General features: G+C 35.3%; 2 protein-coding genes across 2 annotated transcripts; both read right to left on the bottom strand.

Moving 5' to 3' along the window:
* Positions 1-5,281: 5,281 nt before the first annotated feature.
* Positions 5,282-6,100, bottom strand: LOC137402619 (uncharacterized). The gene has a single exon (XM_068089123.1). It carries the CDS (start codon positions 6,098-6,100, stop codon positions 5,282-5,284), a length of 819 nt encoding a protein of 272 aa, XP_067945224.1.
* A 4,108-nt stretch (positions 6,101-10,208) lies between these two features.
* LOC137402618 (uncharacterized) lies at positions 10,209-25,001 on the bottom strand. Its single transcript, XM_068089122.1, has 5 exons — positions 24,443-25,001; positions 14,433-14,507; positions 11,879-11,962; positions 10,798-10,839; positions 10,209-10,339 (listed from the first exon to the last, which is right to left on the bottom strand). The coding sequence occupies exons 1-5, from the start codon at positions 24,999-25,001 to the stop codon at positions 10,209-10,211; spliced, it is 891 nt and encodes a 296-aa protein (XP_067945223.1).
* Positions 25,002-26,465: the final 1,464 nt, after the last annotated feature.

Here is a 26,465-nt window from a genome sequence, read left to right as displayed (position 1 = left end):
GTATGATTTCCTACTATAGTATTACTGATAAGATAACTACTACTGAAATTTGTATTTTACATACTCTATTGTTACAGTAAATCTGTCCTAAGAGGAGACCTGAAGTAAATAAACACTAAGTTATACTCTTTACAAGATTCTTTAAAAAAGTTTTATTGAATTGGGTTACAAATAATTCTTTCTTGTTGATTATCAATGTCCTAGCTATATAATTTAGTTCTGTTTCATAACAACAAAATAGTTTTGCTTTTTCCTTTTTACAGCTTAACAATGAAAGTTAATAATTGAGGAAACTGATTCAATACTAAATGAATGTACATGTAGTTTGGAAAAGTTTCTCTTCTTATTTTTTTATTCATTCTCATTACTTCATGTCCTGAAGTAGTATTTTTAACTTTGTAATCAAAACCTTTACCGTTCTAGAACTTCATAGGTAAAATAGATAAAGACACAACCATCTGGTACACAAAATTCGCCCATGTAATTTTATTTAAAGAGAGCAGGCCATCTAGCGGTAACGTTTTAAGCAAAGTTTGGTTTGTGCTTTAAATGATGTCAACACCAATTAGCTGTTAGATGACTAGTAGGCAAACAGCTTCTACTATTTCGGTGTGTTTGGAAAATTTTCAGCACCAATAGAAATGTTAAACAATTTTTGGAAGGTTTATACATTTATTGGCCACGGCAAATAAATGTAGTCAATGATTTCTCTAGCTCACATCAACAATTGAAAGGCAGTGTTAAATTAAAAATTTTGTCTCAGTTTTATCCATCATATCTTATTTATTTTTATGCACTTTTTATAGAATGTCAAAAAAACCTTCATGGTTAAGTTTTTGAATAAGTACAAACAATCGATCATTATAAAATTGTAAATTTTAGGTAAAGATGCTTAATCAAACTACAAACTTAATTTATTAAAACATTTTGTAAAATTGATTCAAAAGATTGTCTGTGTCATGATAATTTTAATAAATTAGTGAGTTCACTTCTTTAAATTACAGAGCCGGATGTGACAAAGTCAGAGTCTCAGTGCATATGTAAATGAATGACTTGAAAAGTCATTTCTGTTAGCATTATGTTGTATCTTATCAACAGATATCTAACAGCTCACCTATAGTTGGATCATACATAGTCCCTGATTATGATCAATACAAAAGTAATATACTGTAGTAGACATGAGTATAAAACTCCGAGCATGTACATGCATACACATGGTTATTGATCAACTGCTCCCTTCTAACATTGTTATTACTCAATAGTAAGTACCGAGTGTAAAAATGGTTATACACTAAACATCACATATAAAGTATAAATACCATGTTACTTTAAAGCATGATTTGAATAAATGAACATAAAGAAAAACTGGTACAAAGTTTAAAGCGTTCAGATTCACACAAAAAATTGTCTAACATAGTTCTTTCAATTTTAAAATATCCAAACACTACAAACAGACATCTGTAAATCAAAAACCTTTTGTAAGATAGTTTCTCTTTCTATTTGGAACCAACAAATTACATTGAGCTAAAGTATGCAAGTCAAAAGCATTTCTCTGCATTTATAAGGACTCTTTTGAACAACACCTTCTATGGAAAAATAAAATATTTTAAATACAAGCTGGTGAATATTAAGTTTTAGATAGGCCTATTTTGCAAGGTAATTTACTTTTCATGTTTATATGAAAATCTGTAGAAATAGCTCAAAAGACTCACTAAACGAACATGACAAAGAGTAAAAAGTTCCTTACTGCTCTTCATGCTGTAAGAATGTCTAAAGAACCAATATAATGTATCAATAAATAACTAAAATGCCCAAATTATTCTAAAATGGTTATTTTACGAGCTGTGTAGGTCGTGTATATATGATAGGGTTCAACATTTTACTGCAAATATCCTGTGATTTTCCATGAAATGCATGAAGAGCGTTATTGTAGCTCTTAAGCTAAGATGAAGAACACTAACTCTGCTAACCATTGCCTGTCTGAGTTACACTGCATGTCAAACTTGGTTAACAATAAATGACTGAACCATTTCTACTCAAGTTAGCAAGCAAACATGTTGAAAATCTCAATTTCATTGCTAATTTATTGTAATATTCATAGAGGTTTGGACATTTAAGACTAGAGTTACAACTACTTCTGTCATTATTATTATTATTATTATACCATTATGATTTCTATGTCTTCGAAATAACTTCTAGTTTGCTATCACAGCTCTACAAACTATTAATAAATCTAGTATTAAGTTTTTCACACATTGCCAGATTAAGGATATGACATTGTGATTAATTCTAATGTATTAAATTTATTCAACAATGTTGATGTGAGATGCATTTCTTGTATGTTTACTGTTTGCAGAAGCATTGTATTGCAAAACTATTGTAATTGTTTTATGGAAGGATTAGGAAGAGAATTACCTTGACTGTTGAGTATAGCTTTAAAAAGCGAGCCTTATTCATATGAATAATGCTAAAGATGTCAATTTGGGCTACCAAAATGTTATTGCCCTTCTCCTATACAGAATAACGAATAACTCTTGTTGACATGCTCTATAAATTGCTGCTTTATTGCGATAGACGATCGGATTTTAGCATTGAGGTCCAAATTAACCGACATGTATAATTAAGTAGCACTATGTCATTAAGATTGATTTTTTTCAAAGTTTAGGAGTGGCTTGTGCCAGGTAACACCTTTTTTATCAGTCGTGCGAGTAGTGAGGCGCTGGTTTGTTCAACCATTCCCTAAATCATAACCCTATTAAACAGCTTTAGATAACATAGCCAGCAGTTTGAGAGTTAAGAGGACAAAAGGCACTAGGCAGCTTCAAACACTGCATGAAAGAGTAAGGCTAAGAATTTGGGTCAATACAAGCATCAGATAAGGTACTACTTAGTGCTTTTATCTTGTCTGGCTTGGTAAAAGCCTTAATCAGCAACACTGATATTTCAGTGTATCCCCACATTATTTACTACCATTTATAAAGCAGTATGAATAGTATGGAATGTCCAGTGGTACCAGTGGTCCAGTGGTATCAACTAGCACCACTGGTGGTGTGATATTAGCTAATACCACAGTATGATGGGTAAAAAACTGTTTTCACAGCAATTCATTTCACAGCATTAGCAAAGTGGAATCTTTGGTCACAGGATGCCTTGACATTCACGGTAGGTTAGTGCTAGGATTTAAAAGGGAGGTTCTGAACATTAGAACCACACCACAAATGGTACTAAACCAATACCACTGCTTGAGCGGTTTTAAACAATGTTATAATTATGTTGCTGCATTCTAGATATTTTATAATAAATCACACAAAAAATATCTCTGTATGAGTGGTGCTAATAAAATCACATCATGAGTGGTACTAATAATACCTGCTAATAAGTGGTATAATTAGTGGTGCCATCTAAACCACTCATTTAGTGATACTAATGTACAGGATGGCCTGGCTATTTAGTAATTACATCAAAGTTGAAGTTATTTGTAAAATCGTTCAATTACAAGTACAGTAGATGCTCCTAAAATGTAAATAATATATTCCAAGAAATCTTATGTTATAGGTTATTTTACGTTTGCATTATGATATTTTATGTTATAAGAACAGGAAAATACATGTAATATGCCAAATCCACTAACATATCTTTTCAAACACTCCTCTTTGGTCATACTACAAGGAAAAACTAGACATAAATATTTTTATCTAGTGGGATGTACCAAAATTACCAAACTATTGTTTTGCACAATAGTTTAGTTTCTGATCAATCGCATAAGTTATATAGACCGTGATTGTCATAATTTTACAATAAGTGTATAAGAAATGCATATATTTGACTTTCACTGAGAATAATTTGCATGTTTTTTAGAGCAAAGCTTTTTCTTAAAAGTATAACTAGTAACAATTATTTTATTTGTCTACAATAAAGCGGAACAAAAAAAAAACTTTTGCCATAAAAGTTGGTACTAATGGTTCATCCTCTATCTGAATCCAGCGGTCACTGTTAGAGTAAAAGAAAACTTTTGTCAATTCCTCAACTCATGACATGAGATTGGTTGGCCGACCTTGCATCACTGTAATTTTTTATTGCATTGGAAGCTATGAAAGTCTCAAGTAAAGACCAATGAATGGCCTGAATTACATCCTATTTTTTATTAACCATAGCCATTGTGCCGTCGATCAACTTAGTAGAACTTACATTGACAGAGTGTTTAGATTTATACAAATTCAAAAATCTGATAAAACAAAGAGAGTTAGTTTGAACTTACAAAAAAATACTGGTCCTTTTAAGGTTGGTGGGTGCGCAATTGTAATGTAATCTAGAAAATTGGACAAGCAGCTGCTTACTAATTATTGATTATTTTGAACTCCGATCGATGTTTGTTCATTACAGGCTTCTTTACGCAGACCCTCTTTGTTTGCTTCAGTTGATGACAATATCCTCTTATTCAGTTTGATGGCTTGCCACACAAAATAGAGTTGTACTGATTGATCAACTTTACTCCTTTAACTGTTGTATGGCCGAATGTAGTAAGTGCAATTTTGGGAATTTCCCAGCAATCACATAGTATTTTAATTTTATTATCTGTTGACAACATAATCTATAATCTTCACTACTTTTGTGGTATTGAACGCGTTATCTAAAATTTTTTTTTAAAACTAGCTTGAATTGTCAAAAAATAAATTTCTAATCATAGTTTGGAAATTTTTAACTGAAACACGAACATTTTTTCTTCCTGAGATTTAAACTATTTGGTATATAATGGTTTTTGCAAGTACCTTCAGAGCTGGAAAAAAAAAGAATTGCTTGTTTTTATGACATAATAACCAATTCAGATATTAGTAATGCCACAAATAATGAAAATGGCAGCAATGACTCTGATGTTGGTGAAAGTAATAGTTTTGTAAAAGTCAGCGACATTGTAGAGGACTGTTTCAGCTTCGTAGCGATTGTAGCTTTACATAGCTTTAGCAATGCAGAAAGTATAAATACATTGAGTTAACTTTAAAGCACCATTTTTAACCTCTTGGAAAAAGAAAATATATAACGAAAATGTTCTGGATAGAGTTTGAAGATGAACAAATTGTATTCATACAATGAAGAAACATCGGTAATTTTCAGTAAAATGGCTGACAGTATGCTGATAGCTGAAGTTTTTCTGGATAAAAGGAAAAGGGTGGAGTAATTGTGCCATTGCACAGTTACCTATTTTCTCTTTTGTTAATACCTCTAAATATATAGCACGGCGAAGTGAAATATTATGGAAGTTGTATATATAATAAATATACTGCTATGCCGGCAGCGTTTTTCTCTCGCAAGTGCAGATTAGAACTTTATTTGATATAGAATTTTTGTAGGAATAAGCGGTACACGAGGTATATGAGGTATATGAGATGTATGAGGTATTGAAGGTATAGGAGGTATAGGAGGTATAGGAGGTATAGGAGGTATAAGACGTGTAAGGAGGTGTAGGAGGTATGGGAGGTATACGAGATACAGGAGGGATAGAAGGTGCCGGAAGTACAGGTGGGATAGGAGGTATAGGAGAGATAGGAGGTATAGGAGGTACAGGAGGTATAGAATATATAAGAGGTATATGAGGTGTAGGAGGTATAGGAGGTGTAGGAGGTATAGGAGGTATACGAGATACAGGAGAGATAGAAAGTGCAGGAAGTACAGGTGGAATAGGAGGTATAGGAGGGATAGTAGATATAGGAGGTATGGGAAAAACAGGGCGTATAGGAGGTATGGGAGGTACAAGAGGTTTAGGAGGTATGGGAAGTACAAGGGGTATAGGAGGTATTGGATGTATAAGAGGTGTAGGAGGTATAGGAGGTGTAGGAAGTATCGGAGGTATAAAAGGTACAGGAGCTATAGAAGGTACAGGAAGTACTGGTGGAATAGCATGTATAGGAGGTATAGGAAGTATAGGAAGTACAGAAAGTACAGGAGGTATAGGAGGAACAGGAGGTATAGGAGGTACAGTTGGAAAAGGAGGTATAGGAGGTATAGGAGGTATAGGAGGTATAGGAGGTATAGAAGGTATAGGAGGTATATGAGGTATAGGAGATATAGGAAGTACAGGAGGTATGCTAATGTCTGCATGCATATGTACATATGTTTTGTATGTAAAATATGTACGTATGTATGAATGCTCATACATACATACATATTTTTTAAAAGGCTCAAATGATTTTGGTATATGCACTTGAGTTAAAGTAACAGTATATTAGCTGAACCCAATTAAATGATCAACCTTCAAATCAAATTTAAAATTTTGCTTGATTTGACTAGCTCATAAACATAGAATTTTTATGTAGAGCCTATGTATGTTTGGTTAATCTTGTGTCAGTAAATTGTTGAAGTAGCAAAGGTCTACCAATAAAGTCAAATTAAGCTTTTTAGGAACATTTAAAGGCCTGTAACTGAATCATATCTTGAAAACAGGACAACTTTGACCCATATTACGTACAATAAATCTTTAAAACAGATTAAGAACTATTTAAAACATACATATCGATATTTACCGTTGGCTGGACTCATCTTTCACTGGGAAAAATCTTGGGGTCATAATGTTGCAAAAACAGTGGGTAGAATTTGCAAATTGTTTTGGAGAACTAGTACCTACATACATTGTACCTGTAATACAGATTCGTGAATGTAATAATAAACATATATATGCATATATATGTATATAGGTGTGTATCACTAGATATGTATTCTTAGATATGTATCATATACAAGTCACTTCGGTTTGGTTGAGCACTCTTTGAGAGTTGCAGCGCTATTAGCATTTGTGCGAAGCTCATCACTATTGTGATTCGAGCACTCTGGTGCCAGCACATTGACTTTCTTAAAGTCTGTGAGGCAACCTAGTCGTTTCACAGTAGGAAGTCAACTCTCATTCGTAATGGGATTTGTGTCCCTTGCCTAAGCTCTGAACTGCACTGATGAGGATTCAATAGCCGAAACAGTACTGTCTGTAGTGTTAGTATATATATACCAATGCTATATATATACTACAATGGAGCTTCGTCCTGATGATGAGGATATTGACTGGCACGCGAAACCTTTTTATGGTGCTTACCAATGACAAATATTTAAGGTTGGCGACCTTCCCCAGACATATAGGTGGCTGAACAAAGGAAACCTAACGGCCAATACAGAGTCGCTAATCATGGCAGCCCAGTAGCAAGTCTCCCAACAAGGCAACTCCATACAAAAATCTATTACACTAAAGATGGTCCTAGATGCAGACTGTGCAAAGATGCGCATGAGACCATCCAACACATCATCAGTGGATGCAAGCAGCTAGCAGGAAACGCATACACTGAGCGGCATAATCATATCGCAGGTGTTGTGTATAGAAGTCTATGTGATGAGTATGGCCTTTATAAAGCACAGCATCAGTGGGAAGCTCTTGTTAAGGTCAATGAAAAATGACAGCGCTAATATCCTCTGAGACTTCTACATCCGGACTGACAAGCATATCCTAGCAAACCAACCAGATATAGTGGTAGTGGACAAGGAGAACAAGAGGACTACAGTAACATATGTTAGCAGTACCCAATGACTACAGTGTAGCCAGCAAAGAAAAAGAAAAGGTAGAGAAATATCTCCCCTTTGGAGAAGAGATTTAAAAATGCTAGGATGTAAGAACAATTGTAGTCCCAGTAGTCATTGGGACACTGGGCGCAATAACACCAGCGCATAAAATGTGGCTTGCCCAAATACCAACAGCAATCAACTCAGGTGAGTTGCAGAAAGGTGTGCTATTGAGAACAGCTAAGATCTTGAGGCGAGTGCTCAAACTTGTATAAATATACAGTATATATAAACTGTATATGTATATATACACTGTATATGTATATATACTGTATATATATATACTGTATGTGTAAATTTGGTAAGAAATTTATTAAAACTTGACTAAACATAAAAATTACTAAAAGTTTCACATTAAACAAAAGGTGTGTAACACTCATCAGATACAATACTTAATAAGAACTATACACAAAATTTTGCATTAGCTGGTTAATTGCAATAAATACTCAAAAGCCCCAAATATGCCTCAATAATATACCATAAATCTGTGATTATATAAGTTATACCGTAATAACCTATCAAATCCTTCAAATTTATATCCAGGAACAAGTGACCTAAACAAGCCTTAGTTACAATGCCTTTGGAAACAATGATTAGTTTGTTTAAACCAAAAACATCTGTTTTGTTTGCTCTACAGGTTGTTGCAGTTTGCATTGTATAGTGTAATAATTATTTAACTCTCTTCATTACATAAGAATTGTCCTTCGTTCTAGTCATCTGTCTTCTTGCAGTCATTGGTAAAGCATCAGTAACAATGCATGGGTAGTGTTTTCTACAGTGTTTTGACTTTGGCCTTTCCAAGAAACTATTTCATCTTCTCGGATTGATCAATACCTCCCTTGGTGACTGTTTACCTCAACCAATCTTTTGCATGGCTGAACTTGTCGATATTATTGTCGAAACAACTTTTTAGCCTAACAGAACTTTTACACGTTACTATTTGGAAAACTTGATGAAAATAAAGATAAACTTAGAGCAGCATGAACGCGCAAGATCTAGTCTGCAAAAATGGCTAAGATTATATTGGATCAGCAAGCCGTTTTTCATATGCGTCAAAGTATAAAAACAATAAACTACTATTTGTCTCTCAGTACTAGTATTTGCTACTGTTATTAGTTATTTTTGTAATTATGCGTTCGAAACTTCAAAGTGAAAGTCTAATTGCACCTCTGGAGATAGAAAATGACTCAGCTACTACCCGCCAGTGCGAAAATAATATCACTGGCGTAACAATTGTTTGTTAGCACCACCTTTTGGACATAGATTTTCATCACGTGCTGCTACGAGTGCACAAAAATCCAAAAGCGTCAAAGCGATGGCTGAATAGCTGTCTGCATCAACAATAGTTGATATAGTCGCTCTATTTTCCAACCTTTATCCTATACTGGTCGTAAAATGAAGTTGGCATTTCAGTAATGGTGGCATTCAAACAGAGGTTTCACAATATATATTTATACTTATTAGAAAATCAAAAGATGGATAATTGAGATGTATGACAGACTGCATTATTAAAAGAAATCAAATGTGAGCAATAAGACAGCCAGTTTGCTCACAGTTAACATGGGTTAGGCGCAGCTTAAATTTTGGGCCACACCACATTTTTACTGAATCTTTGTTTGATTATCCAGTGCTCACTTTAAAAATCTGTATAGTTCTTGGTTTATCAACTCTGTAGAGATTTTACTTCATAATTACATGTATTATAATTGTATGACATGTGCAATGTTTACTGCTAATAGAAGTACAATATTGTCATATTACGACCCAACTGAATGTAATATAATTTCTATCAGCATACTACTGCACAATGTTAACAACCTCATTGCTAACCCTTTCTTACCAGATTAATTGCACAGTTAATAGAATGATCACATAAAGAGTTTGAGTAACTTACCTGAAAAAAAGTTCTTTACGAAAATCCTTCACAAAAACCTTTTGTAGATTAAGCTCGCTTAACAATTGTTACTTTTAACGGTCAGCAGTGCTAGTTATTAACTCGAGCAAGCACTTTAAGCATGAGTATTACAACAAATGTAATGAATATTTGCCAAATAAAGCCCATGCATTCGGCTTATCCGAAAAAATATACATGTAGCCTATGATCACAGTTTATGATACGCTTTTTTTATCAACAACTGATTGAGTCTTATGACTTCAGATAGCAAAAGTCAAGATAATCAACTAGTAAGAGATCATTCAAAGGGGTATTATTTACCCAGCTCCTTTAGGATGCAAAAACTCATTCAGCACTCAACCAATTAATTACTTTTGCAAACAAACCTGTGGTTTTATGACTAAATATAATGAAGTGTATCATGGAAATTATTGTAGAGTTATATTAGTTAAACAGAAAAGTCAATCACAAAAATTGAAAGATTCCATCATTGGTCTAACCCATACCAGAAGATGAAGCATGTGTAGCAGTTTCATAATTGAGCAACATAAATGCTATCGTACGCAGTGAAAAATTGTAATTGTTACTTTAACCGCAGTGAAAAATGTCTTAAATTCACATGGTGTATACTGATAGTGCTGAAAAAACTGTTAAATAACTGATTATTCGATTTCATAACCAAGTAGTATCAATTTTCATGTTGTTTTTATAACACTAGTTAATCATCATGCTCCTGATCTCCTGTATCGGTAGTAGAGAAACATATCCTGTTGAACTTTTCCATTTCTCTTAATGATCTCTGTGTTTCTCTTTGCATCTCTCCCTGCATCTCTGTCATCCTTTGAAAAGCTGCAATAACTACCAGCAATTAATACAAGTAAATGCAATATTTACACAACACTACAGGGTATCTATTTTTTTCAAGTCCAAGGGCCAAATATACCAGCTAGCTGTTGTTTCTTATCAACTATAATTTTTTTGAATATCAACAGTCAATTTAGTTTTCCTAAATCTAGTAAGCTATGTTGTAAATAATTATGATTAAAACAATATGCTCATGAGAGACTCCTTAATACAAACATACCTATTTCCAACTCCAGTACTCTCTGGTGTGAATGCTGAAGCTCCATAAAAAAATACCTTTAATAAATTTCATTTCGCATACCGCTTATAAATAATAATTACTTGAATACATGTATATCCAAAAAACTTTTTGATTATTTCAAACAGACTTGTTTCACTATTATTTGATGAACTTAAGAATTTAAATTATTAAGCTATTGAGATATTCTTACGTACACACATACCTAATTCCAAGTCCTGTACTCTCTGGTTGGAATTCTGAAGTTCTGTAATATAGATGTGCATAAGTATATAAAATACAAGCTAATTTATAAAACTTAAATTTACTAATCTTTATACAAGGTTGTAATATGAAATACAGAATCGGTAATTTTTACAGCTTTATGAGTATTGAAAAGTTCTTAAAGTCTGGTAGAGGGAAAATTGGCTGTAAACCATTTTAATGATTTGTAAACCATTTTTTACCAACCAAAAGATTTAATTTTATGAAAATAAAAAGGTAGTGCTTATTTTTAACTAAAATAAAGTACACACTCATCGTTATAAAAGTCCAATGTTTAAAGTTCATTGACCAAGTTTGATGACTTTGTGACAAGATACAACAGACATAGCTCCTAAATAAACTAGATGCAAACTAACAAGAATTTATACTCAATTACTTTACATAAAAATCATTAAAAATTGACTCTATTATAATACTAATTTTTGTAATGTACTCTAAAGCACATAGATATAAGAACAGAAGCGAATCTGCTTAAAAATTGCTTCTCCCCTAACACTTCTTAAGCATAATGTAGTAATTTATTAGCATGGTAAAATTAATGGCACATGTTTTGACAACCAGACAATGATGTCCAGAGTGTTCAAACACTGAGATGCTGAACAGTTACTGTTTATTGTTTGACTGCCAAGACCTTCACATCACTCTAGTCGCGATGAACCCAGAAATATTCTGGTCGCTTCGTAATCTCTAACGTGATTACAATGAAAACTAAAAAATTTATAAACCATCAAACTGTTAACTTATTAACTGCAATACTTATAACTATCCAATTTCAAGTTTTATAATTCAGCAAGTGACTGACCTAAATAAGATTAAGACTATTGTCTAAGGCTCCAAGTGAAAGCAGCTACTGCTGTATATTTATATATTAGCTTACTACTGGTTCTCACATTTTTTCTTTGCTCTATAAACTCTGTTATTGTTGTTGATTGTCTAAAAAGTATTTATCACACATTTTTAATGGCCAAATATTTTATTTCAAGTTTCAAAAGCTTCCAAATTAAAGGTGAAGATACATTTACCTGCAGCTTGCTGAGCTATGGCCATCTCTTCCGCATCATGTTTTGATTCTGACTGTTGAATTCTTTGATTTGCCAGGCTTAGTTCTAAAATTTTTACCCAAAAAATACTTTGTAGTCTATAGCGTGCATCAGAAAAATTACATAAATGTTTATATTGATCATACTAAATTTATAGAGTTTTATTGAATTAAGAATTTTCATAGAGTTTTAATTCATACAATACATCAGTTGTTGGCTTAGTTCTCCTATCAGCTAACTGCGAAAATGACAAAAAATTAAGATAATTGCATTTTTGGGTGTTTATAGAGTTACAAATATATGGACGAGTTATTTTGGCTAAGTTTTTATTTTTCTCTGATATTTCAGTCATACAAATCAGCTAAATGGGTTTATTCTACAATATCGTTGGAGCTCCAACCTCTCAACTGGTTTATTCAATGCACATTATATACAGGGTGTGCATAAAGTCCTAATGCAACTTTAAAATTTATTACTTAGTCAGTTGATAAAACATTTTAAACAAATTCGTTTCATCTTTCTCAGCGATTAGTAAAGTTTTTTTGCTGAAGAAAAGGAGAAATTCCCGTTCCCCTTTGCAGTCTTGGTTTCAGACACTTGAAATTCCATTTAATAAAACATACAATCTGCTTCATAGCATATACGCAACTCACAACTCAATGCTGCTTTGTTGCATGAGACATGAACAAGCATGCAGGATGCAAATAGGAAACATGAAAAACTTTTATTCTAGAAAGTGAAGTTTTAAACTAGGTATATTGGTGAGTATTTTTGTACATAAGACCACATTGTTTTAACAATTGGAACCTAAATATTCGCAGCATTTTTCGTCATCAATATTAAATTTTGTTTTTAAATACCACAAACTGGTACTCATGACATTTTCAGTTTTCTTCTATACATCATTAAATATGGTGTGTTGTAACAAGCCTTGCACTGATGTTGGTACCAACAAAGAAAACGACATGTCAATGGTCAACATCGACAGTATTGTATCAGAGCTATTGTCAGTCAACAAGTGCTCAGTTGTTCAAACTGGCATGAATGTGATGTCTGACACTTCCAACACAATCAACATGGACTAGCCTACAGCAAGTACTTCTGGTTCTGGTTGTGCTGAAACAGAAGTCGCTTGATCTTGCTAGAGAAAAAGACATGAAACCAATTGAGCTAAAAACGTAATTATAAATTTCAAAGAGGGTACCTCGACATGCTTTGCATTCTATTATATGGAGAAGATAGACGTTGCACCTGCAGAAATAGCAAAAAAATCTGTATGTTCTTCAATTTAAGTGAAGTAAATAGGGTAATTTATATATATGGGAAATTTGGTTTGAATATTATTTACTTTACCTAGTGCTACATAATTTAATTAAACAAAGAAATATATGGATGAAGGTTACATGAGAAAATTTCGAAATTTTTGCAACTATTTCCGGATACTCTACAGCGTTCCTTACTCTTACAAAATTATTACTTTCACCACCATCAGAGTCAGTGCTGTCACTTTTATTATCTGTTTAATCACTAAAATCTAAACCTGAATCGGCTATAATGTTACTAACATAGGTTTTCTTTGTTTTCTAATATGGGAGGTACTTCTGAAAATCCTAATAAAACTCAGTAGTTTGAACGTCAAAGTGTTCGAGATGGAAAATCTCAAAGAAAATCTAATATTCCTTTGTGAATTTATGCTAATTTTATAGATAAATTTCTGGACAACCGTGTCAATATTGTAAATGAATCAAAGATCATCAGTGATTTTGTCAACAAGCACTAAAATTAAGTTACCGCGCAACCCCCGCGCAACTGCTGCAAAATTCGCAAAGATGCCCATACTGCAGTGAAAGGGTCTATTAGTAAATGTGATGAATTTGCTTTATGCTGTCACTTTGTTTTGTTGCTAATAAATTTGATAATTTATTTAAACAAAGTTGGAAAATTGGTATTTTCAAAACACCTTATAGTACAACACAGATTAATTTCATGAGGTAATAAAATTATAAATTAAATGTCAGTGCTTCGGAGATGAAGTCAATAGAGGTTTCTTAAAAAGTTTTAAAATAGCAGCTATTGTGACACAGTAGATATGGTTAAAAATTATTTGCATCAGGACAAATCGGATAATGAACTTCAATGTATAGATTGCTTTGCATGCTAATTTTTGTGTTGGAGTAGTTTGATAAGTACAATAGAATCTAAGCCAGATTGTCCTTCGGTTATAGTTTACTAGGTCTGTCTCTAATCTTGCTGTAATCTGCTTGGTAATAATTTCTATAATAGCTCAGTATAATAGCCGAGGGCCTCATTTTAGCCATAATCAACTGCAATAGAAGTTGTAAGGGGTTGAATACGCACATTTAATTTATTACCTATAATTTTAGTTTACCATTCTTCTGAAACATTTCACACTAAAAGGCACAATGCATTGTCATAAAGTTGTGTAGCAGGAAGAAGCAGCTATTACATATACAGAAAATTGAAGTTTACAATTAACAGTCTCCTTTGGTGTTTTATAACCTGTGATCAGTCTTACCCGAAGCTTGTTTAGTTATTTCTTCGTTGTGCTTGGTAACAGCTGACTCTAGTTCTTCAACTCTCCATATTGCAGCTTCAAGTTATAAAAAAAAGCTAACCATTAAATAGGATTACAGTGAATGCTTTATATGGGCTATCAAAATTACAAAGTTTATTAGGCATATTTTGTAAAAATCAGCCAGAGCACTCACAGAAAGTAAAAAAAATTAGTCAGAAGGAAATCGATTTTTATCCTTTGATTGTTATTCAAATAGTAATTATTCTACTCTATAAGTAAGTCAGCTGAAATTTCATGATACTTATGGAATGATCAGAACAACCGTCAATAAGATCTGTGAATATTTGAATTAGAGCTGTGCTTTCCATCTGCAAAGCGTACTCAAAGTGTTTTTGTCTAATTTATGCCAGTGGTGGTGAGTACGAAAAAGCAAAGCGTTTTTAGTTTTGTGACTTTTTCATGAAGAGAGAAAGTAGGGATAATATAACCTGTCTGATGCTGAAACTAAACCTCAATCTTTGAGTAGGTACAAATATACATTAGCTCAAATTATTGTTAGTAATCAGTGTCTTGATTCATTGATTGATTCAGTGAAAATCATTGATTTTCCTAGCAAGATAGCTGTGATTCAAGCTGGCTCATAGTTGATGATGACAATCGGGCTTGAAAACCAACAGTTATGAAAATGATACAGTGAAAATAACTAGACAAATACTAGTTATTTCATAGGTTTTCAACTGTTTCAATCTTTGTTAGAATACTTGTGCTTCAAATTACAAAATCAGTATTGATCTTATGACCATAAACAACCAAGATAATTGCTATTTGGTTAATATATTGAGAAATAAATTCCTTATGTGAGTAGTTTTAGTGTGAACAACCACAGAAACTATTCACACCTACTGTCAGCAGTCCATTTTATTAGTATGAACAACCAAACCATTAGTCATTAATTGGTGCCAGGTTTCCAAAAACCCAGACCAGCTGCCCAACAGATTCTGCGACGAACGTCAAAATCAGGCCGAGTCTCAGCACAGCAAGAGACTTGGACGTAAGTGATGAGACTAGGCCTGCTGGGCCAAGCCAACAAAGAGCCAAATTGAGCCAACAAAAAGCCAAGTAAAACCAACAAAAATCCAACGTAATGATACAGTATTGGACGTAGCCTGACATTCACGCATGTCTATGAAAAGAGAAGAGAAAAATAGCAAGACAGAGATTGCAGCATTCTCTCAGCATGTTGCTCACATGCTAAGGGTCTGCAAATTGTTCACATGTAATGATATATTTTTTGTGAAATATATATTTATGTTGTTGTTTTGTGTATTTAATTTTTTAGAACAGTAAAGGGAATCGACAGTTTCTTCCGCATTAGTGGCTGTGGTGACATCTCAGAATCCCCCTCCACAAAAAGCGACCATCTTCAAGATGCTTAGGACAAAGGAGAGCGGGCTGCAGCAGTCCCAAAGCAAAATGCCTAGCACCGGCTGTGCAACAGCTGACCAAGCAAGTACAACAGTCGCATCAAAAACAAGCTTGTTCTTAAAAGGCCATCAAAACGAATCTCCTATTTGGCTAAGGGTGCAGGCGCTAAGGAATTGTTTGTTGGAACTATCCTAACAAAAAACGCCAACACCAGGGAAACGGCCAAGGTAAGCCACAGTAAAGACAACAACTAGTGGCACTAGACAACCCAACTGTTTTTTCCTGACAAAAGGGAAGACAGTGTTGTCCTACCGCTCGAAATGGTGCCCAAAATGTCACCTGCTAAAAATGTCCTGAGAAAAAAAGCTATCACACGGAAGAGCCTGAGAAGTAATAGAAAAAAGAGACCTCTGAAGTGTGCACCTGCCAAACTTGCCACAAAAGCCTTGAGGGAGACTTTAGTCGAGGGTCACTAGAATAAGAACAAGCTTTTAAAAAAAATGATTCCCGCGCACCCATAGGACAAGTGGTAAATGCAACATGTTCCAAACCAGACCTTGTCAAAGCAGGCTGTGCTGCCAGGAGGGCGCTCAGAAAGCTAGTTGAAGGCTTTTGGCTGGTACAACATTAGAAGCACATCTTAATAACTAGCCTGATTTGCCATGCATTCTCATACCGGCATGGTCTGACACCAACAGGGCTTGCTCAAGAGGTTTAGTTTCTCCATGTTAATTTCTGAACCGTGTTAAAGGGCAACCTGCCAACATGGTGTGTTGGAAGCCTGCCTTCAAATCGACAAAGCCAATTTGTCATATGCTCGCCGGTCAGAGTTAGCAGACAGTTTAAAAGGCTGCTTTAGCAGACTCAAGGGAGTTGGAGTTCAAAAAACTTGCCTTGCAAATTGAGGGCTGATAGAACCAACTTAAGCGCGAGTGCGGGAATAGCCTCACTCCACCATAAACTTGCTCAAAAAAATTAAAAGGATGACCTGTCTAATTTGTGATTAATACCGGGTGTATCGCAAAACTACTGAGAAATCAAGTGCTTGACAAGCTTTGAGGACTTGAGAAACTTGTTGAAGGAGAGTTACAGCTACTTTCTTATAGCCGATGGGGTCTGGCGGCCATTCCATGGTGTTGTGCAATTGCCCATAGAGCTCCATAATGTGAAGATGAAGGAAGTCTTGTTGGTGAGCCACATTAGCGGGAATGTCATCCTAAGAATGCCATAACTAGTGGCATACTGGTGTGCCATAAAATTTCATAAGCCTGTAGTCTCTGTAGACTGTCACCCCTTGACCTAGACTAATTAATTGGGCTATTGTTGCTCAGTAAAGTGGAGGTTGTGCAAAACAGTGGCGCCAACCACGACCAATATAGCAGTGCTGTGTCAAGTAACCGCTATTAACTTCTGCCTGTTTAAATTCATAGAGTGCGGTCCAGGTTGCCTGCTGTTAGCTTCAAACTTGAACTGCCTAAGCCAAAAAAAGCACTGTCTCACTGCGCCTCAATTTTATGGACCAACCCTTACACATCTAAGCTGACATCAAAGTCAGCACTTCCAATGGAGTAAAGGACTACCAGATAGTAGAACCACCTTGATTCCAGTTTAGGTGTCGCATCTTCAAGTGCAAATACTCCAAATGTAGGGGTGTCAACAAGCCTAAAACGTTTTGGCCACAGCCATACAGATCTGCATATAATTGGGACAGGCTGTGCAGCCGGCACAGTCGTTGACCTATTATCAGTGTAAATCTAGCACTTAGAATGAAGTTGTGATATGGACCTCTAAAGTTAAGCTTTTTAATCTACTCAAGAAGGGGCCTGAGTTATCTGAAAGCCTTCCTATTGGTTGGGACTGAAAAAGGAGGCAGCGGCCAAGGGTCAAGTCTGATAGCTGCTGAGGAAAGAACTCATCGAGCTGGTTGAAGGTACCTGGAGCTCTCTGATGATGTTAGTTCAGAAGAGAACTACAGGACACAGACCGGAGGGTTTTGTGTTGACTAACGGTCAGTGAATGCCAACACTCAACTGAACGCCTGCTTCCTACCCTAATTGATGATAGCCTCGATGCATTGCCTTCAACAAGCATTTCAACACACTGATCCTGGTTGGTGGCTATGGGTAACTACCCTTGAACACCAATGCACAACAAATCCGAACTTTCTTTACTTGGTTTGGTCTCTGTAGGTGGAAGGTCTTGATCTTTACATTTATCTCTATGCTGGCATGCTACATGGTTGGCAGAAGATTACGCCGCTGCTCTCTTAAAATGACACCAGTGTAAATGCCCACAATATTGAGGCTCACATGGGAGGAAGATTTCCAGCACCTAAAATAAACTACGCTCAAGCTGAAACCTTTACAATGTGAGCTGCTCAAACCACAGGTGCATTGCCTAGGCCATGTGTTTAGCTCGGAAAGTGTGTCTGCTGATCCAAAAAGATGCGAGCTGTCCAAGAATGGCCATCTCTCAAAGTTCTCAAAGTGTGGAAAAGCTTTTCAGGTACAGTTGGCTCCTTTTGGTAATATAGACTTATCTTCACTATCATAATACAGTTTTCGTACGAACAGACTGGCAAAGGCAAAATGTGGCCTTGGAGCAAAAAACGCAGATTGTTATCAATGAGCTAAAAAGCATGTCTGAGATCCAAAACTGGGTTACCCTGATTTTAGTCAGTCATATATTGTGAATACAGTTGTCAGTAACAACGGAGTTGGTGCTTTGCTCTTACATGTACAGGAAAAAAAACAAGAAGGTGATTAAGTTCTTCGGTAAGACCCTGGCACCTACCACAAAAGATTACTGTATAACTGGGAAGAAGCAGCTTGCCGTGATATAACTTGTGAAGCATTTCTGGCCATACATGTAAGGTCGGCCCTCTTTTCTTTCCACATCGCACACATCCCCTCAATGCCATGTCAATGGCAAAAGGCCTAAACCATTTCACTGCAATCCATGTATAAACTTAGCATTGGCCGACTGCCAGCCATTTTACTGAAAATTGAACATTTTTCTTTGTGGTATGTTTACCCTTTTTTTCCACTTCAAACTCTCTATCTAGAAAATTTAAGTTATATATTTCACTTTGTAAACGAGTTAAAAAACATCGCTGTTCAAAAAATTCAACATATTTAGACTTTTTGCATTTCTAAAGCAAAGTGAAGTTACAATCATTACAAAGTTAAAGTGATCCTCTGCAGTGTTCCTCGCCCTTACAAAACTATTACTTTTATCACCTTAAGAGTCAGAGCTGCACTTTCCTTATCTGTGTAGTCACTAAAATCTAAAGCTAAATTGGCTATATTGTCATAAACAGAAATAATTCTTTGCGTTCTAACTCAGATAGTACCATCGAAAGCGGTAATAACACTCAACAGTTCAAACAACAGAAAGAAACAATAGGTGTTTTTGATGTGAAATTCTCGAACATAAATTTAAAACGCCTTTGTTAGTTTAGAACAATATTATAGAAAAATCTTTGTACAATATCGTCAATACCATAAACGTACTAGAGATCTTTTGTCATATTGTCAATGAATAATAAAATTCAGTTACTACGCAATTGCTTGGAAATTCTTAAAAATGGGCATCCTATCGTCTACCACAGATCTTGCATTAATGTGCATACAGCGGTGGAACGTTTAAACCAGATGGCTATGTAGCTGGAGACTTTAACCGAGCTTTAGTACAGGCTAGAACACCAAACCGGGCTCCGCCACTGTAAGACTGATGAGTTCAGCTATTCGACCTGTAGAGACTTTCGACAGTGTGAGTTTATCGAACTGCGAGACAAAGAATCGACACACAAGAAACTTGCTATGAAGAGTTATCTTTAAATTGGGAGACTCAAAGAAAGCCTAAAAACTGTGCCCAGGGGTCACTAAACACACGTATGAGTTGATCATTCTTATGAGTAAATTACTTGACACAGCAGTTGGAGAGATGGTCTAAGACCGATTAAGTTCACTTTAAGGGCTGAAAATGTAAGAACCAGGATAAAAAGGCAAGGAGTTGAAGTTCTTCTAAAAAACGTAGTTAAAGTAGGCAAAATAGAACACAGAGGTTACTATCAACTCAAAGTTCAGCCTAAGGTGTGAAGTCCAGCTGAAAAAACTCTGTAAGCAGCTTAAAAATGGGGGTGCAAGGCTCTTGGAGAGCAAGCCTGACTTGCAAGTACGACACCAGCTAGGTTCTTAAGTTGGGAGAAAACAGCACCTAGAGTCACTGGGCACAATTATCAACTGACTCGGCTCACTCGGCAGCCATAGCTGTATAGAGAGCAACGTCTTAGAACAACTTCAACCCCTTGCCTTCTTGTCCTTGCCTTTTACATTTTCATTCTTCAAAGTGAACTTGATCGGTCTTAGACCATCTCGCCAACTGCTGTGGCAAGTAGTTTACTCATAAGACTGATCAACTCCTCCAAGTTTTTAGTGACGCCTGGGCACGGTTTTTAGGCTTTCTATGAGTCTCCCAATTTAAAGATAACCCTTAGGCTTGTGTAAAAAAGCCCCTTGTTTTGGAATACAGTGGCAAAAGAGAGGCAGCAATCTTTGGGATTTTGTGAGTCAGGGCTATTTGCTTAAGCAACCTGTACAAGTAAACAGGTTCTTTGAAATACTCAGCAACTTCTGCATCGCAGCTACAGCTACCGATATACCTCCTAACAAACCCGTCAACTTGGCTCAAAGGTAGTTCGCTGACAGAAATACTGAGCCTAAGAGAGTCTATGGAGAGATGGAAAAACGAGCGTTTGGCAGGCTTGCTAGACTCAAACGAGGAGGCTTCATTTACATGCTAAAACATCAGCTCGGCCAACTTTGACGAGTCGGTGAAACTTTCCAGCAACCAAGAAAAAAACTGTTTTATCTAGGCTGCCTTTATAGGCAGATCTTTTTCATTCAGAGACTCCCATATTAGGTCACGGCTGGTTGACACCCTGTTTGTGATTGGCCAGTCGGCACCTGCTCAAATTATTTATTTCAAAGAGATGCAATTCAGCCAGCCAAGTGAGCCATACCAGACTTCCCTACAAGATTCACAATTGTTTCAACTGGCTGGCAGAAGTCGAGAGAGATGAGTTAGCCAAGCCAGTCCTGCTTTCTTGTTTTTTGAAAACCAAGCCCATTTGGTTGCTGGCTTCTGCTAAGACATCAACTCTGTGGCTTTGCATCCAGTAGAAGAAGCTTCTTTCCAAGGCAAAGAAAAAGATAATCTCTACAGAGCGCTACATCAGAGGCAAAACGTGGGATCAGGTGATCATGAGGTCATGAGAGATCAACACTTGTTACCCATTTGACTTCATTATTAGCAACATAAATAGCTGGCAATACGTTATCCAGCCAACACTCTGTACTTTCTGTGTATCACTGCTATAGGGAGCATGTTTCCAGTGGCCAGATCATGTCAATTCAGAGAGCACGCAAAGACGCTGGATGTGGTAGCACCATGTATATGGTGAAGAAAGCCAAATTAATTTTTGGGATAGTGGATGGACCTACCTATGCAGTCCTGCAACCCCGCTTTTGACTAAGGCTGATCACACCACTAGAAAAATAGCAGCCACTTCAGTCATTGCTGACAAGTGCACACGCAAAAGAGGCCAACCCAATAAAAAACATAATTGCTTGAACCTTTGCCGGCTCTGATACTGCAGGTTCTTTCTGTAGTAGCTCAGATCCCCTATGTGTCAAAGCTGCAAGCTTGCTTCCAGAAAAGTTTCACGCATAGCTGCTCTTAACAGTTGAGCCGAGTTGAATGCTGAGATGTCGACTAGCAACAGCCAACAGCTGCTTAGGTCTTCTACGACTAGCAGGTAAAAGGGCTTGCTAGGTACTGAAAAATATTGTCATTCGCACACTTTTACCTGGCGTACTAGCAGTACGGTGTCACTTAATCTTGCTTCCTAGGCTGAATGAATGGTCCCTAATTGCTCCACAGGAAAAAGAAGTGTGGTGGCAGAGCACTAAGGCTAGGGCTGGCTGCCCTGCTAACCTGCAACCAACGTCATGATTAGACGAGTCTCGATACAGCAGGAAACTCAGCCGGGAGGGGAGAGACTTGGGCTACCGAGTCAAGCCCAACAAAAAGCCGACTGAAGCCAACAAGGAGTCAAATCGAGCCAACAAAGAGCCAATGTGTCAAGAAAACATTGAACGGAGAATATTTATAACATGGGTATATAAAAATAATAAGAAATAACAAAAAGGAAGCGATTCTAAATTCTCTCTGCACACTGTTGACTTTATGCAAACATACAATGTAGTTCACATGTACTCAATTTTTGTTTGGGAAATAAACTAAGCTTTTGTTTCCAAACTCAGTTATTTTAGATTTGCTGCATACTTACTGCATATCCAAAAATAATGTTTCAATATATTATTGTAAAAAGATTATCTAATGTGCACATGCTATCAAATTTGTCTTCTTCCAAAGTTTTCAGAAAACACACACATGAAACTCTAAAACTGCTTTATATGTCAAAATGGGATAACTGTAAAAATAACTGCAAAACGTGTCTGCTGGTAGAATAAAGTGATAGACTGGCCTATTCATTGAAGTCATTTTAAATCAAACTGCAAATAAATGCTATAAATCCACATTTACTGAACGTGAAAAAACAGAACATCACCAAACATCTGCGTAAGTGAGTCATCATATAGCTAGCAGTCAAATTGGCTTTCATTTTCTTCAGCACATCTACGATCTAGAATTTTTTCATATGTAGAAATAAATACTGCCAGAGAAACCACAGGAGCAGATAGGCTAATTTTTTAAACAGTTACCATTCAGTTTGTTACTTGTTTTGAGAAAGAACTAGTTCTTTAATTTCATTTCAATGCAATCTTTTTAAAGCAAATTTTATGACATTATGCATAATTAGTTTTTGCCAAAAATATTTAATAATTTTAATTATTAATAAAATTATTTTGAAAACTAATTTGATTCACAAGCCCTTATTATGCAGAATTTGGCATACAGTCAGAATCACGAATCCAAAAAATAATAAATATCTTTTTTTTTGTCAAATGCAGTCAGTGTTTAAAGTTGCTCATTTTAAACTAGTGTAATGTTTATTTTTATGAATTATATGCCCGAAGGTTCTGTAGCAAAAAGTGAATTTATGAGACTCGCGACCTATTAGTTTTCCATCAATAGAATGATTTGCAGCGAATAACTGTATTTGCAATAAAGTTTATCGTAGAATAAAAAGTGATGTGAAACTAAAGCTATTTCCACTAGATTTTATATTGGAATTTTCTGATTTTTGACTAAAAATTGGTTTCAAGCTAAAGCTTGTGGTAAGACTATTCCATCATAGTCAAAATATTGAATTTAAAAAAGAATAGAAATAGCTGATTTTGGAAGTGAACTTTTCATATATCGTGTATGAAAAAAGGAAAACTAGCGGTTTCCTTCACATTTATTGCCTATTACCAGGTGTGAAGGATATAAAGAACATTATGCCAACTGCAGGAAAGGCTGTTGTGTAAGTAGTGATTTATGTCCGCATTTATTACCAACTAAAGTTATCCTTATTTAATAACCTAAAGCACTATGAGGAAACTGCGTCAAAACTGTTGGTTATAAAATGAGCAGATACAAACATAATTGAATAATTTATGATGGCTTCGGTTTGCGGAGACACTCTAAATAAAACTAAATTTTAAAGAATAACACAGTTATATTGTATAGTGTTAGAGTAAACTTGGAAAGCTAGTGTGACTTATTGTTAAAATCAAGTCATGACTTATTGACATTAGTCCTTCGGCACCCTGCTTTACTTCATCAATTGTGCAAACTGTTTATTTACATCAATATGTAACAAAAAGTTACTGAAAGGAAATTGAAATTACTTTTTGGTAAAGTGCAAGGAACAAGCCAGGGTGGTGTCAATTGTTAGTTGTATAGGCACATGCATTTTGCCATTCACTGTAAAATATATAACACAAATACAATTATTTATTTTTGAACAAGTACCTGAATGTAAATACAGTTTGTAAATGTAAATTGAAAGTTTGTTTGTGTCTTTTCATCCAAAAACTTTCAATCTCATTAAATGTTTCATAATCACATTTAGGTAAACCATTTTAATTGTGAATATCATAAAAATACCTGCAATTCAGTCAAACATTTTCAGTCATAAAGAAGTTAAGTAAAACTTGTATTATAAATGTAGCTCAAAGATTGTTAGGAAAAATTGATGTCTAACTTGGTCAAATATAGCTGACTAACTGCTGCAAATGTACTTCAATGCCTTTAAAAACATCTTCAACTGTAATTTTGATCTTCATCTCTGTAGTAAGGCATAAAATAAAAATTTTAGGGTCTTTGATATTGACTATTTTACTTTCCAGTTGAGTTACTAGTTTGTAATTTGTTAGAGTCACAAATCGAAACTTTTTTTGATTAACCACCCGTTAAAAGTATTAAATACTAAAAAATAAAAATATTACTTAACAGTATTAAAAATAAAATGTTAAAGCATATGACAATTAGTTTATTTTCTGTGGATTTTGCAGCTGCCAAAAATTGATAGTGTTTTAGCAACTTATCACGATATTTTCTTCATGTAATCTTACCTTGTTCACTGAAGTACCCATAAGTAAGGTCAGGTAGTGTAATGAGATCCTTAATTGTCTTTCCATCTCTACTTTTAAGTTTCATCAGCTCTTTCTGTTGCTCTGCTGTCACACAGGTCAGCAGTAGTTTTAATGCTTCAGGTTTCTTTTTAAGTGCTGCCCAATGCGCGGGTGTGTTCCCAGAACGAGTTGCTGTTTTCAAGATCTCAAACCTGTGCTCAAGTGAAAGGTTACTTAGAAGATACATTATCATATCAATGTCACCTTTTGCTGCAGCCTCATGTAAAGGTATTTCACTGTCATCATCTTCATGCTTCATCACCTCATAGAACTGATATGAAGTAAACCCTGCTAGCATAAGCTTCATGGTTTCTATATCCTTTGCTGCTGCTGACCTTACTGCAGGTATGTAATCATTAGATCCTTTGCAAGAGAGCATTGCTTCATACCGATCTTCAGCACTCGTATTCTTCAGCACTTGTCTCAATCTCCAGTGCTCTGTCCAACTGTCGCAATATCTGCTCATCAGTTGTTTTAGTTCCGTGCTGTTAGCAGCCATGATGAAAGTAGGTCAATAATCAGCTAATGCCTAGCAGTCAGGCAGACTAGTTGCTAAACACTGCATGAGGTGTGTGCTATATTACGTAGTAGGTGTAATGGAGACTGCTCCTATACGAATACCTTATCTCTTGTTTGTATAAGTATTTGTATTGTTCCCGTACACTTATTTGTCACAAGAATCCTATTATAATGGTGTCGTTTTTCAACCATTGTTACTGCTCAAAAAGGTTAGCTTTGAATGAATAATATTCTCTAGACTGAAATGAATATTCTGTAGCCTGTGAGCTTGCAATTGATAAACCTATATGTGCGCTCATTTAAGATTGCAAAGCGGTACATGTATGATCAAACATTGGAAGTTGTATTCACAGGTATTTATTGTAGGTGTTATGCTTTTAGCTTAAGATTTTATTGGCAAAGTGGCCAGTACTGGAAAACTGTTGTCGAGGTTTTTTGAGCCTCTCATTAATATTTTTACTAAGCCAAAAGCTTGGGTCAGGCAATTGAATAGCCCTAATTGAATATTTATGTAAAAATGGCATCTGCCAGTTTATCGACAAAGAATTTTAAGTTGTGTCTACAAGTAGTTGTTTTATTAGTGATACCTTTTAAAATGCTACTTTATCAACAAGACAACAACTAAAACGTGCTTGTTTTTCAGACATTCTGTAATTGGCAAATACGTTATCTCCAATATTAATAACGGAGCCCCTAATCCTATAAGATGAAGTTTTATTCTACATCAGATTGCTAAAGGTAAAACTGTATAGTGGAGTAAAAGGAATCAATTGGTGCAATAAGCTATTATAAATGCAATATTGCAATACATTTATTCATTGATGTACTTTGCAAAACATGTTGTAAACCATCATGCTGAAAACTAACACTTTAGGGCAGGGATGGCTAAATGATTTTAGCTGCAATCCGTTACAGCCAAATCTGACCAGTTAAAGATCCGCAACAAGCTGACTATGCACTCTTTTCTTTTTTATCATACATAAATGCACAGTTAATTGTGTACATCTTAAACAAGGTCTCAGATACGATTTTAAAAACTGTTTATATACTTAATTTGAGCGTAAATCAGTGAATAAATGTTCTGCTGGAAATATGTCTGGTATCAGTGCGAAAAATGATGAGTAGGCCTTTACTCCACAATACTATCGAAACGTGAATTTTTTGTCACTTATAATGACTCTTAAGGTTCATGAAGATTAGTGTTTGTTAGTTTTGTGTCATTCTTTTCTCAAAATGATAGCTGCAAACAAAGAATTTACCAAATATCAAAGAAAAGTTCACAAAACATATTTTTAAAGTAAATTAAAAAAAAAGTATTTTGAAAGTTTGGCTGAATTAAAACCAGCTACTCTGAATCTAGATCCGCCTTTTAGTCGACTTGAGGAATTTACCAGTAAATGATATAGTCGTGTGTTGATTTGGATCTCCGAGTGTAATTTCATTT

This window comes from Watersipora subatra, chromosome 8 (genome assembly GCF_963576615.1).
Source record: "Watersipora subatra chromosome 8, tzWatSuba1.1, whole genome shotgun sequence".
NCBI lineage: Eukaryota > Metazoa > Bryozoa > Gymnolaemata > Cheilostomatida > Watersiporidae > Watersipora > Watersipora subatra.
This window is presented reverse-complemented; position numbering and strand designations above follow the sequence as displayed.

Excerpts from the sequence above, each read along its gene's own strand:
- LOC137402619 (XM_068089123.1), bottom strand. The coding sequence starts at position 6,100 with ATGCATGCAGACATTAGCATACCTCCTGTACTTCCTATATCTCCTATA.
- LOC137402618 (XM_068089122.1), bottom strand. The coding sequence starts at position 25,001 with ATGGCTGCTAACAGCACGGAACTAAAACAACTGATGAGCAGATATTGC. Across the intron at positions 14,508-24,442 it reads TGGGTACTTCAGTGAACAAG|CTGCAATATGGAGAGTTGAA; the intron begins GTAAGATTACAT and ends TATAACTTGAAG. Across the intron at positions 10,340-10,797 it reads AGTACAGGACTTGGAATTAG|CTTTTCAAAGGATGACAGAG; the intron begins GTATGTGTGTAC and ends TAGTTATTGCAG.